At 35.1% G+C, this 13,603-nt stretch overlaps 2 protein-coding genes across 2 annotated transcripts; one reads left to right on the top strand and one right to left on the bottom strand.

Moving 5' to 3' along the window:
* The first annotated feature begins 3,694 nt into the window (after positions 1 to 3,694).
* On the top strand, positions 3,695 to 5,871 carry LOC117131968. Its single transcript, XM_033285231.1, has 4 exons — positions 3,695 to 4,442; positions 4,526 to 4,622; positions 5,293 to 5,352; positions 5,441 to 5,871. Exons 1-4 carry the CDS (start codon positions 4,111 to 4,113, stop codon positions 5,819 to 5,821), a joined length of 870 nt encoding a protein of 289 aa, XP_033141122.1. The 5' UTR covers positions 3,695 to 4,110; the 3' UTR covers positions 5,822 to 5,871.
* Positions 5,872 to 9,959: 4,088 nt separating this feature from the next.
* Positions 9,960 to 13,240, bottom strand: LOC103853500 (hydroxymethylglutaryl-CoA synthase). The gene is made up of 12 exons (XM_009130401.3): positions 12,993 to 13,240; positions 12,299 to 12,405; positions 12,085 to 12,217; positions 11,853 to 11,996; positions 11,604 to 11,762; positions 11,461 to 11,534; positions 11,300 to 11,375; positions 11,157 to 11,212; positions 10,989 to 11,076; positions 10,767 to 10,907; positions 10,510 to 10,659; positions 9,960 to 10,416 (listed from the first exon to the last, which is right to left on the bottom strand). Exons 1-12 carry the CDS (start codon positions 13,053 to 13,055, stop codon positions 10,222 to 10,224), a joined length of 1,386 nt encoding a protein of 461 aa, XP_009128649.2. The 5' UTR covers positions 13,056 to 13,240; the 3' UTR covers positions 9,960 to 10,221.
* Positions 13,241 to 13,603: the final 363 nt, after the last annotated feature.

The raw sequence follows: 13,603 nt of genomic DNA, 5'->3' as shown, positions 1-13,603 counted from the left end.
ATAAATAATTTCATGGCATGCTAGTTCATGTTGGTTTTGGGACAGTTTTGTAACCTTGCACACCGCGATGTTTAATTTGCTTAAATGCTTTATTGATTCATAAATGTGGATCTGCGGTGGATTGATTTCGTTTAATTTGGTTGTGCGTATTATCCTCTTTACTACTCTTATGCTTTGGTAAATACTGATCTAGAATTTTGTTGGGTTAAAGTGGTTTGTTTAGTCGAGATTCATATTTGGTTAACATATTCACTACAAAAAAACGCAGGCTTAACGAGGAAATTTAACGAGGAAAAACAATCCTCGTAAAAGTACGTTGATTTTGCGAGGAAAGTACGTGGAAAAAGAAAAGCATCGTTATTTCGTCGTAAGGTCACGACAAAACATATTCGTCGTAAAGACAATGTAAATTGACGTGGCTTTTACGAGGAAAAACTATTTCCTCGTAAAGACGACGTAAATTTCGCGAGTTCTTTACGACGAAATATTTTACGTGTACTTAACGAGGAAATTTTGAATCCACCAACTTGGTAGGTGGCTCACGTTTTTTTTTGGCCATCCAATTAATTTTCGTCGTAATTTCATAGTAAAATTACAACTACCAGATTCGAAATTTCCTATAAATATGGATGTTTGAACATCATTTTAAACACACCAACAACAAAAAACGTGAAAGAAAAAAAAATGGCTGGCTCTGGGACTATTTACGAGTTGCGGAATTGGATGTATATGCATAGAGATGCTAACGGGAGAGTGACGAAAGAATACCTTGCGGGGCTGGAGACATTTATGCACCAAGCAGATTCAACACCGCTCGCCCAAGAAAGTGGTAAGATGTTTTGTCCTTGTCGGAAATGCAACAATTCGAAATTGGCAAACCGTGAAAATGTTTGGAAGCATTTAATAAATAGAGGTTTCACGCCAAATTACTATATCTGGTTTCAACATGGGGAAGGTTTTAATTATGATCAGAATGAAGCTAGTAGTAGTAATAGCAATTTTCAGGAAGAACCGGTTAATCATCATTTGCATAATGAACATAGTTACCATCAGGAGGAGATGGTAGATTATGATAGGGTTCATGATATGGTAGCTGATGCATTCGTAGCTCATGATGAAGATGAAGAACCTAATATAGATGCAAAAAAGTTTTACGGAATGTTAAACGCGGCAAATCAACCACTTTACAGTGGTTGTAGAGAAGGTCTCTCTAAATTGTCGTTGGCTGCTAGAATGATGAATATTAAAACTGATCACAATTTACCTGAAAGTTGCATGAACGAATGGGCGGACTTGTTTAAAGAGTATTTGCCGGAAGACAATGTGTCTGCTGATTCTTATTATGAGATTCAGAAATTGGTTTATAGTCTTGGGTTGCCTTCGGAGATGATAGATGTCTGCATCGACAACTGCATGATCTATTGGGGAGATGATGAGAAGCTAGAAGAATGTCGATTCTGCAAGAAGCCATGATTCAAGCCGCAAGGACGGGGACGTAATAGGGTACCGTACCAAAGGATGTGGTACCTACCAATTACAGACAGATTGAAAAGATTGTATCAATCAGAGCAGACTGCTGCAAAGATGAGATGGCATGCCGAGCATACTCAGACGGATGGTGAGATGACTCATCCATCAGATGCAAGAGCCTGGAAACATTTCAACAAAGTACATCCGGATTTTGCTAGCAATAGCCGGAATGTGTATCTCGGATTATGCACAGATAGATTTAGTCCGTTCGGAATGTCAGGGAGACAATATTCATTGTGGCCAGTCTTTCTTACGCCATACAACCTGCCACCGGAGATGTGCATGCAACGGGAGTTGCTATTCTTGACGATATTGATACCTGGTCTGAACCATCCAAAAAGGTCCCTGGATGTTTTCCTACAACCACTGATAAAAGAGTTGAAGGATTTGTGGTCAACAGGGGTGAGGACGTATGACTGTTCAACGAAGACGAATTTTACGATGCGAGCTATGCTTTTGTGGACCATAAGTGACTTTCCTGCATATGGGATGTTGTCTGGATGGACTACACATGGGAGATTAGCTTGTCCATATTGTAATGGAACGACAGATGCGTTTCAACTGAAGAATGGTAGGAAGACAAGTTGGTTTGATTGTCATCGTCGATTTCTTCCCATTGGCCATCCTTACCGAAGAAACAAGAATTTGTTTAGGCACAAAAGGGTTGTGAGAGACACTCCTCCACCATATCTAATTGGAGAACAAATTGAAGCACAAATCGACTACTACGGAGCTAACGAAACAGTTCGTTGGGGTGGTAATTGGCATGTCCCTCGTAATATGCCTGATTCTTACGGTGTTCATCACAACTGGCACAAGAAGAGTATATTTTGGGAGTTGCCATATTGGAAGGATCTTCTTCTGCGCCACAACCTCGATGTGATGCATATAGAGAAGAATTTCTTTGAGAACATCATGAATACAATATTGAATGTTCCAGAGAAGACAAAAGACAACATAAAATCGAGGTTGGACTTGCCGGATATTTGCTCAAGAAGCGAGTTACATATTAAAAGCAATGGACAAGTTCCCGTTCCGATATTCAGACTGTCTTCAGAAAAAAAGTCGGTGTTGTTCAACTGGGTGGCATCAGAAGTGAAGTTCCCCGATGGGTATGTTTCAAATCTCTCTAGATGTGTTGAAAAGGGTCAAAAGTTCTCCGGGATGAAGAGTCATGATTGTCATGTCTTTATGCAACGACTACTGCCCTTTGCATTTGCGGAGCTACTTCCAACAAACGTACATGAAACACTTCCAATAAGGACTTGTGGTTTGGGGTTTGGAATATATTATAAATAAGGTTTGAGGTGAAAGAATAGATTGAGGTTCAAGGGTAGATGGGTTTGGGGTTTGGAATATATGAAGTAGAAGATAAGGAAGATGGGGTTTGGGGTTTCGGATTTTAGGGATTTAAACATAGAACTCGTTAATTCCTCGTAACATAGCGTGGAACTTACGACGAAAAGTAAAATAAATAACGCGGGGCACGCTAATTCCACGTAAGCCAAAATCGTCGTAAGGTTGTCGTAAGGTCACGAGGAGTTTACGACGAAATTTAAAAAAAAATAAAGAAAGCGGGGCACGCTAATTCCACGTAAGCCAAAATCGTCGTAAGGTTGTCGTAAGGCCACGAGAAGTTTACGACAAAATTAAAAAAATAAAGAAAGCAGGACACGCTAATTCCACGTAAGCCAAAATCGTCGTAAACGAGTCGTAAACTAACGACGATATTACGACGAAAATATTAAAAATACTAAAAAAAAGAAGAGAAGAAAGATACTTGAATCACATTTGGCGAGACTTACGTAAGTCTCAACCACATGAGTTCCAATATCTTCTTCTCCTCTTTTTTTTCCAAATTTTCTAAATTGGTGAAAAGCAGGACTTGCTACTTCCTCATAGTATAAAAACTAGTAAAAAAAGAAAAAAAAAAATACTGGAATTATATGTGGCGAGACTTAAGTCTCACCCACATAAATTCTAATATCTTCTTCTCTTCTTTTTTTTTCAAATATTTCTAATTTGAAAAGCATTTTGGTGAGGTGTGTGATTTGAGATAGGGTGTGTTTTGTGAGTTTGTGTGTGGTTTGAGAAGGAAAGTTGTGGGTATTTATAGAAAATATAAGCTCGCTAATTCCTCGTAACAAGTTAACTCGTTAATTCCACGTAACGTAAATCCTCGTAAAAACGTCGTTAACGAAAACGCGGGCCTTTGTATTTCGTCGCTATTTCCTCGTAAATGAAAACGCGGGCCTCTGTAATTACTCGTAACTTTACGAGGAAATAACGAGGACAAGTAATCTTATATATCCCCGAGCGAGCTCGCTCTTTCTTTCCTCTCCACTTCCTCTCCAATTTCTCCCTATTTCGCAGCAATGGTAAGTCTCTCTAATTCCTCTCTAGTTTGATTAGTTTAGGATAGATTAGGTGATTAGTATAGGGAATTTAGATAGGTTTACGGATCTTATGTTATTTAGTGTTGATTAGGTGGATAATGTTGGGAAGTATTTTACAAAAATTTAAAAAATTAAAATTTTTTCTCAGGTTTGAAAAGGTAGACTTACTGCCCATTACAGAGAGATGTTCGGTGAGCCGGGTAGTCGTTTAGACCCGTCGTATTCTTCAGCTCCCGGTTCTTCGGGTCAGGAAACTGTCCCCGAGACTCAGTACACTCAGAGAGTCTTTGGATCTCCTTCTTCTAGTGCACCATCGGTTCCTCACGTGCCTCCCCCGATGGCTCCTCCTCCTGTGGCTTCTCCGATGGCACCTCCGATGCCCGCCGAGATTCATCCCGATTTGATGGTGCCTCCGAGTGCTCCTTACTCGCAGTACACCGTAGAGGACATTCTCCGTCTGCCAGGCAGAGAAGGTTTACCAGTCATCGACCCCGACCGACCGGACGGAACTTTGTGGTATGTTTCATTATTTTTTTATTCATTTTAAATTCTTTTATAACTTTAAAAAATAATTTATATTTTAAATTTGTGTTTTCCAGGTTTGGGATTGACGAATGTCTTGCATCGGACGTATCCGACACGATAAAAGGTTACTTCTCCATGGCACATCCGAACTGGAAAAAGACGCATCACTACGTCAGAAAGACGTGGTTCAAAATTTACGCTGTAAGTTCTATTAATTAATTATATATCTTTAAATTTTTTCATTATTTATATATATATTTTTTCTGAAAAATTAATTATAAATTATTTTTTCCAACAGCAAAAATATAATTGGGCCTTGGGGATCACTGAGAGGGTGAGGAAGAAGTTTGTCGCGAAGGCGAAAGTTCGCTTGTTGGACACGGTCTCCAACTGGAAGGGTGACTGGATCGTGAAGGGGTATGAGCGTGGCAAACCCGCTGAGCTCACCACGGATGTCTGGGATGGCCTCATCCGATATTGGCGTCTTCCTGATTCCATTAGAATCGCCCAGTTTTGCTCTAACTCCCGTAACACAGTCGATGAGCACGGGAACGGGCCGATGCTTCACACTACGGGCCAAAAACCCCACGCCGGTGTCCGTTTGGAAATGGTAATTAAAAATTTAATTATATTAAATTTTTAGTATATTTTTATATATATTCTAACAACTTTCTTAAATGTTTTTTAGGCCAAAGAGACGGGAGAATTTACGTCTCTTATGCAACTTTACGAGAGGACCCACAAGAACAAGGCGGGCCGATTTATAGATGGCAAGTCCGAGCAAATCTACAACGATTTGGCTGCTCGGGTTGAAGAACGCCAGACCCAGCTGACCCAGCAGTCCACCGATGGATTACCCGTCGTCTTATCTATACCTGAAGTGGATAAGCTTTACGAGGAGGTAAATTTTCTAAAATTTTATTTTTTTTTAATATTCATTTAATTTAACTTTAAATTTTTACAAACAAAATTTATTTTTTGTTTTTAAGGTTGTCCCTAAAAAAAAGGGACTGACGTTGGGGATTGGTTCCGTCAACGATGTTCCGAGAGCGACATCGTCTTATGTTCAGCGACGGGATGATGAAGTCTCTCAGCTGCGTAGGGAGTCCGAAGAGCTGCGTAGAGAGTCTACTCAGCTGCGTCACGAGTTGAGCTTGACGCAATCTGCGTTCACAGCTCGTATGGGTGGACTGGAGGGCTTCTTGGACGTTGTAGCGGCCACAAATCCGGAATGGGAGACTTTGTTGAGGACCATGCGACAACAAAATCCTATCCCAGGCCAGTCACCAACCGACGACTCACATGCCGAGGCGGATGTAATGGCGAGGAGTGATGAATTCTACCAGACGATTAACGACCACCACCCTTAGTTCTTTTTAATTTTGGTTCTTGTATTATGAATTAAAAACTTATTTATATATAAAATATTTTGGTTTTGATTTTTTAAGAATTTTTATTTTATTAATAATTTAAATAATTTAAATTTTTTTTTAATTATAATATTTTATATTTCTATAAAATAAAGAAACGAAGTAAATTCGTAGCTAATTTTGCGGCTTCTTTACGTGGAAGCTTAACGTGGTTTTTACGAGGAATAATTTACAAGGAAATAACGTGGAAACCTATCAAGGTATTTACGTTTACTTTACGAGGAAAGCTGTCAAGGTATTTACGTTTATTTTACGAGTATTTATTTACGTGGGTTTTACGAGGAAAGTTTTTCGTGGTATTTACGAGGAATCTTAGCGTGGTCTTTACGACGAAATATTCTCCTTCGCTTTTACGACGAAATAATTTCCTCGCTATGTTACGACGAATTAGCGAGGATATATGCGTTACGACAAACGTATAACGACGAAACGGGTTTCCTCGCTAATTCCTCGTAACACTGCTTTTACGACGAAGTAACGAGGAAAAATGCCCTCGTAAAACTTGTGTTTTCTTGTAGTGATTGTTTCATTAACTTTTTTTATACTCGACCATATCACAATATAGCTTTAAAATTAAAGAGATAAATGTCTGAATAAACTCGTTTGTAATTAATCTGTTTATTTCTAATAATTGGTCGTCTGTTCGATTGCTTGCGTATTGAGATAAGTATTTTTTTCATGCATTATATACAAGGTTAACTGAAATTTGATTAGATAAAAATAACTTATATGAAAACTGAGAAATGTGATATAACAATTGTTCACTAAATTGATTTATTGATTAAACCTTGTTAAATAGCATTAAAAGAAAGATCAAGTCCATATAAATAATTACTACATAAATATTATTTATTTCCTCATATAATAAGGTTGTATTATAATACATATCTTTATATAATTTGAATTATTTTTATCATTATGTTTTATTACCATTGTATATACGAGGGTTTTAAGCTTAATGCTTGACCGTAAAGATCCATAAGTTTTAGAAAACAATCCAAAGAAAGGTATGATCAAATGAATGTGATTACTTAAAGTTCATTATGTATTTTGCATCTAAAGATTACAAGACCTAAAATCTGTAAATAAATCTTAATTATGTTGGATGTTAAGTTTAAAAGAAAACTAGATTTTGACCCGCCCTTAAAAGGGCGGGTATATTTTTGTTTTACATTTTTGTTGAAATTTAATTTTTATATTTATGTTTTTAGTTATATATATGTTTTTTATATAATATTTATCTTAAATGATTAATAAGAAAATTTAATAATTGTATTAAAATAGTTGGACCACACCTATATCAATAGGTCATGTTCCTGTTTTAATAGTATTGATGCATATATATTGAAAAATACATTTTTCACATCAGTAATGTTGTCCAAAAGACATATGATTAAGAAATGAGATTAAAGAAGTTTATACTTGTATCTTGTCTCCTTGAGACTAAGAAAAACAATGAGTTATTGATGTAAGATTATAAATCACGTCTAGTTGGTTATGATTCATTCTCTTAAAAAGAATTTAACACTTTGAAAAAAGAAAATCCACACAAAAAATATTGGTAAAAAGTGAAAGTAGAAGTGGTATACATGAATGTAGATATATATATATGGTTATAGTCAAGGTCAAGATCCAAAGAGTTTTTTTTTAGAACTCACACTTTCATTTGAAGTTGAGAAAATAAAAATGGTGATAAAAAAGAGATATTCAATTATCTAAAGATGAAAGAAAACAAGTGTGAGTAAAATAAAAGGTAGTATAAAGTGTATTGAATGTTCAAATAAACCAAGAAAATGTTGTATATGTCAAAAGAGAATTATAGACGAGAAGGCTAAAGACTCTAAATATTATAATATAAATTAAAAGAGTTTATTCTGCTAAGCTCAATTTCTTAAAGAAATTTATTTTTCCGGAATGCATATCCCGAAGATACTGCTTCCAGGGGAAAAAATGTAATAATATGTGTGGTTGTACTATTGATTTTTATCATACTGGATTTTTCCATGACAAGGTTTTAACGAGACAACAAAGAACACACAAATGATAGACACCTAAAAGGAATGTTATAATTTAAAAAATGAAAGTCTATCATCATTCTAAATTCTTTAAGATTATGAGTCTTATCAAGAATCAACATGAATCATATCAAGACATGCAATGTAGAAGAATGGTGATGTTCGTTTCCTAAAAGTTCGTTCAAGTGACAATTCTGCTGACTTATTCACCAAGGCGTTAACCACTGTTACTTTCAAGAAATTAGTTATTCTGATCGAACTACGCCTCTCATAGAACTCGATGTATGTACACATGAGGGGAAGTCAGTACATGTTACACTCTATTTCCCTTAATCATGGTTTTTCTCATTGGATTTTCCTGATAAAGTTTTTAACGAGGCGGCATCAATGACGTTTTGAAAGCACTTTGGTATAATGGACATCAAGGAGAAATGTGACGAATATTATGTAATGTAAAATATAGAAAGTAATAAATTTACTTATTCACCAAGGTTTACTTGTACTTGGTCTCCAAACTAAACCATTCTATTGTATTCCTATATAAAGAACTCATTAATAGATTTTTTTTGTCAACTGCCCATCTCATTATTCATGGAATAAGACACACCAATTCTTTTCTTTCTTTTCTACTTATAACAAAGAAATAATAATATCCTAATGTTAGTTACCTAACCATATGTGCATATCCAAAAACTTTAATCAACTATACTTGTAGTCAAATAATATTAATCATCTAACCATACCATACTTGTATATAATCAGCTACACTTGTGTGAGAAGTCAACCACATCATCACGTAATATTAGATGTGTCAAAATGGATAAACCAACTCAAACCAATCTATATCCATATGAACTAAATCATTTATGGAATTCATCTAGATTAATGGGGTAATAATTTTAATGAGTTAACTCATTACTAAATATTATTAATATTACAAATTAATTAAAATAAGTAAATAATTATGTAATTTTTAAATGATAAAGTCATTAACGAATATATATAATTATGCAAATTTAGAAGTAACAAAAGTAAAATGAATGGAATTAAAAAAACGTAAAATTAAAACAAAATATTTTCATTGAAAACAACACTATGTGAACATGTCCATTTCTTTGTCTTTATATAGACTTTCATGTAAAAAACACAAATATAGAAACTAATGAATCAGTTAAAAACTTGTCTCAGTGCACTAAAGATTATAACTCTTTATTCTTTAATATGAAAGAGGAGACATATCAACAACTTTTTGAATTAACTTCTTCTTTTTTATTTCTAGTTTCTCGAAAACTCAGAATCTATCTGGACCATTTGTAATATATTTCAGACTCTTAAAACTCAAATAAATATCAGAGATAATTAGTTTGAACTACAATTAAGACTTACTCTTTTGGTGGATGTGTGATGATGTCGCTTTGGTTGTTTACGGATTGTTTCTCCACTCCATTCGGACCTGATCGAATAATAATCAGCTCGCCTTTACCATTGTACTACAATACATAAGCCAATAGTGTTTGTAGTGTTAACATACATCATCAATTAACATTAAACCAGTCATGCTAATCAATAGGAAATAATACTTATAGCTTAATAATTAAGCATGTAACCATGTATTCAGAAACTAGCACAAACTAAAGCTTAGACATTACAGGCAATAATCTACTCCAATATTTTGTTATAACATAAGATCCAATAATAAGGGAATATTCAGAAGCTATCATCATAGTAATAGAAATGATGAGCACGTTCATTGCCTTATATGTTAGAGCGTCAAACTCATTTCAGTCCAAACCATTTTAATCCAACATATTAAACCTACTAATCCATTAACATCCAAGTTTCTAACCCATTAAAATCTATAGGTTGGACTGGTTTGGATTGATCGATTAATTTAAACCTATTTTGACACCTCTTCCTAATTAATATTAGTCATATGACCATACATATTTTTACATTATGTTTACGCATTTACCATAGTACAAATTCACTTATCATAGTTAAAAATCTAAAATTGACATACGTTCAGATAACAAGTGAGCAAACCAAAAGAAGAACACCATAAATAATCCACATGATGAATAATTTAAAGGTTTATTATTATAACATCTTAATAATTCCTAAAATTAACGGGCTTATTTAAAACACACACTAAGAGAAAAAAAAAAAGCTTCAGAGAATCAATGGCAAATAAATAAAAACAAGAGCATGCAAACTGTCGCTAAATCAAAGTAACAAGAACCTTATAAAAACGTCTAGAATTTTGGAAAGTAAACATAAAGAGCAATGAGTAGACACAATCTTTCAAGTGATTTATGCTTTCAAGAATCAGTGTCCATTGGTTATGGATCCATCGTCTCCTTTCTTGCCATAGAATCTCCGGTACAATGAATCAACCTCTTTCAGATAATAAGTCCCCGGAGCCAAAAGGTCTAAGATGCCTTCCTTGCTCGTCACAAACTCCTTTGCTCCGTACCTATGTTCCATTAGCTTCATTGTCTCCACAAACTTCTCAGGTGCATACTGCAAATTAACAAGGCCAAGAAGGAGATACAACTCACTCAAAGTGTTACGGACATTCAAGATTATGCACCCTTTTGTTTTTTTTTTAGTTACCTCATGTCTAGCCTTCAATTTACCGCCAACATCCATTACAGAAGCGATGTTTGATAAGCTGAAAGGAGACTGGTTCTCGCAGAGACGCAATGAGAACATTGTTGCGGTTGAACCACTTCCATATGAGAACATAACCACCCGCTTTCCCGCCTATATATCAAGAACGTCCAAACACAAAGGTAAAAAATATCAAAACCAAATGTAAGAATGGGTTTCAATAGGGTTCGAAGAAGGGAAGTTTGTTTTGTTTTAGTTACCAAATCGCTGTGTTTGTTGTGGACGAGGGAAGCAAATGCTGCGTAGAGAGAAGCAGTGTACATGTTACCGACTTGTTTTGGTACTAAAGTCGTTGGTTGCACTTTAGCATCATAATACGTTTTTGCTAGTTGTTGTGACACCTGCAAAAACAGACCAAAAGATTGAGCTATATTATAACTCCCCGTATCAAAAACAATCAGAAAAGGAAAATGATGAAAAACCTTTTCAAGATCACGGCTTTGGTAACTCTCATCGAGGGACAAGGAGGAATAAGGAGTGAACTTTTCTTTGGCAGCCTCATCAATGGAGCTGCAGTATAGAAACAAATATGTTACTCATAAATATATACAAGTAAAGAGCTCTTTGTTCGAAGAACAAGATTGAAGAACCTTGCGTTTCTCAAGAAGTCGTTGTACAAGAGACGAGCAAAGCTTTTCTGCACAAGCTGCAATAGCAAAGACAAGAAGATTGGTAAGTGAATATTTCAGGTAGAAAGAACAAAACTAGTCTACTTGGAGGATTGAGAGATTACTTTGTTGTATGGAGAATGGAAGACAAAGTAATCAGCATCATTGATGGAGAACTCTTTGCCCTCAAGTTTCTCAAACCTAGTAAAATTTTGTAGTAAGCCAATACAGAACACCAGAAGAAAGAATCTGAGTTTTGTAACAGTAAAAAAGCAAAAATACTAACTTGTTGCATAAATGTTTATAGCAAGAGTCAAGTGCCATAAGGTAGCATGTCTGTGAAAGCTTACCATCAACAACCTACAAGAACACAAATAAGAATTTTCATTCTCTGTGCCAAACACTTGAGATTATGCATTGAAGATGTACCGGGTACTCGCTAGCAAGATTTGGCTTGTAAAAGTCATAGACATGAGCCATGTGGCTTCCTCTCAATTTGCTCTCAAAAACAATAGGAGCATCTGGTCCTATCAACATAGCAATGGCAGCTGCTCCTCCAGTGGGCCTTGCGGGCCCTTCTGCATAAACCTGAAAGCACTCAAATATATAAGCATGTGAAGATTTATGCAAAGACTCTCAGGGCATTAAAAAAAGTGTTTCTATGGTCAGATGTTATACCGCACTGTCAGTACAAATGACAAGGCCATAGCGTCCATCCCAGGAGTTACTCTCAACCCAATTGACACAGTTTAGCAAAGCCGCAGTTCCACCATAACAAGCATTGGTCGAGTCAACACCTTCTACATCAGTGTTTCCACATTTCTGTTCATTCACAAAAAAAAAAGCAAAAGAAAAACTTTAGCTGTCTTTTTTAGAAAGAAAAAAAGAAGCTTGAGCAAAGGATAATTACCTCAAAGAGTTGCATCAAGAAGGTTTTGATGGACTTGCTCTTGTCAATGACAGTCTCACTGCCTACTTCAAGACGCCCAATTTGCTTGGGGTCAATCTTGTACTTTTCAAGAAGAGATGTCACCGCATTGAAACTAAGAAACACAGATCAACATATAGAAACTCAGTCTTTGCATGAGAGTAATACTTAAGCAAACCAAGAAAACACTTTTTACCTCATTGAGATAACATCTTCAAGCTCAGTGCAAAAAGCTAAACAATCTTGACCAAGTCCAATGGTGTATTTCCCTTTGCTTGCTCCATCATGAGCTTCCAAAGCTTCCTACAAAATAGATATTGATCTAACTCATCAATCATAGTTTCAAACCTTTAATCAAGAACTAAAACAAGAGAGATTGAAACAAAATGTTGTCGATCACTTTTTTTATATTAGCTGATAAAATAAAATATCTACAAGTAGATGGAAAAGAATCTCAACTTAATAAGAACCACAAAGTTGTATAAATCTCAAGATCAAAGAACCTTCAAACCTCTAATGTCAAATCAAGTAGATACCATTTAATCAAAATAAAATAAAAACAATTACAGAGGAAAAAAAAAAAAAACTTTAGCATCTTCTGACTTGTACCACCAAAACTCAGCGGCATTACAAAACCCAGAGACAGAGAACAAAACATAAGTCTTGTCTGAAAGCTATGAGATCTTCCCTAGAAAATTCTTCTAGAAGATGTATAAGATTTCGAAATCATGTTCGGAAATTTTCATGAAGATTTATGAAAATCAAAACGTCAAAAGGCGAGTTCAATTATGTTAAAATTAAAAAAAAAAAAGAACAGAGAAAGATCCGAAAGAAACAGAGTATGAATTGAACTATGTACTAAACCAACGAAAATAAAATGAAAGCTGAACCTGTTGAACACAGGTGGGAGGGAAATAGATGTCCATAGCCAATATCCCTACGTTCTTCGCCATTGTTGAATCAAAAAGGATTGAACTTTCTTCTCCAGAGAATGAGATCGAAGGTTCGGTCTTTGAGAGAGAGAGAGTTTAGAGAAGCTGTGTATATCAGAAAATATATGAATCTGTTGAAAACAGAAATGAAACTCAATTTGTTTTAATAAACAACTCCAGGAGAAATATTTCGCTAATTTCTGTTTAAATTAATTTAAAATTAGTTGTGCTTTCTTGTTTTTTTTACGTCAGCATATTACTTGTACAGTTGTACTTCATGAATATTTTGGTTTCAAATATTCAACTTTTGTTGATTTAATTTATCCAATATTATGTAAAGTATTATATATTACTAAAAGTACATTTTCAAACGACAATTACATGTTAAACAAAAAAAATGTATAGATTAAAAAAAAAGAGAATTTATTTGATAACAGTTGAGAAAAAACGAAGAATTTATTTAAAAATTAATAATTAAATACCTGGAAACTAAGAAAAAGGTTTGTTTGTATGAGTGCGTGAGATTGGGCACGAGGGCAGGGGACTGTTTCCTCCGGGTTTTGGACAAC

The sequence above is a fragment of the Brassica rapa genome, chromosome A02, assembly GCF_000309985.2.
Source record: "Brassica rapa cultivar Chiifu-401-42 chromosome A02, CAAS_Brap_v3.01, whole genome shotgun sequence".
In the NCBI taxonomy this organism is placed as follows: domain Eukaryota; kingdom Viridiplantae; phylum Streptophyta; class Magnoliopsida; order Brassicales; family Brassicaceae; genus Brassica; species Brassica rapa.
This window is presented reverse-complemented; position numbering and strand designations above follow the sequence as displayed.

Coding starts and splice junctions, on each gene's coding strand:
- LOC117131968 (XM_033285231.1), top strand. CDS start 4,111: ATGTTCGGTGAGCCGGGTAGTCGTTTAGACCCGTCGTATTCTTCAGCT. Junction 4,443..4,525: donor CGACCGGACGGAACTTTGTG/GTATGTTTCATT, acceptor TGTGTTTTCCAG/GTTTGGGATTGACGAATGTC. Junction 5,353..5,440: donor TGGATAAGCTTTACGAGGAG/GTAAATTTTCTA, acceptor TTTGTTTTTAAG/GTTGTCCCTAAAAAAAAGGG.
- LOC103853500 (XM_009130401.3), bottom strand. CDS start 13,055: ATGGCGAAGAACGTAGGGATATTGGCTATGGACATCTATTTCCCTCCC. Junction 11,763..11,852: donor TCATTTGTACTGACAGTGCG/GTATAACATCTG, acceptor GAGTGCTTTCAG/GTTTATGCAGAAGGGCCCGC. Junction 11,535..11,603: donor ATCTTGCTAGCGAGTACCCG/GTACATCTTCAA, acceptor GTGTTCTTGTAG/GTTGTTGATGGTAAGCTTTC.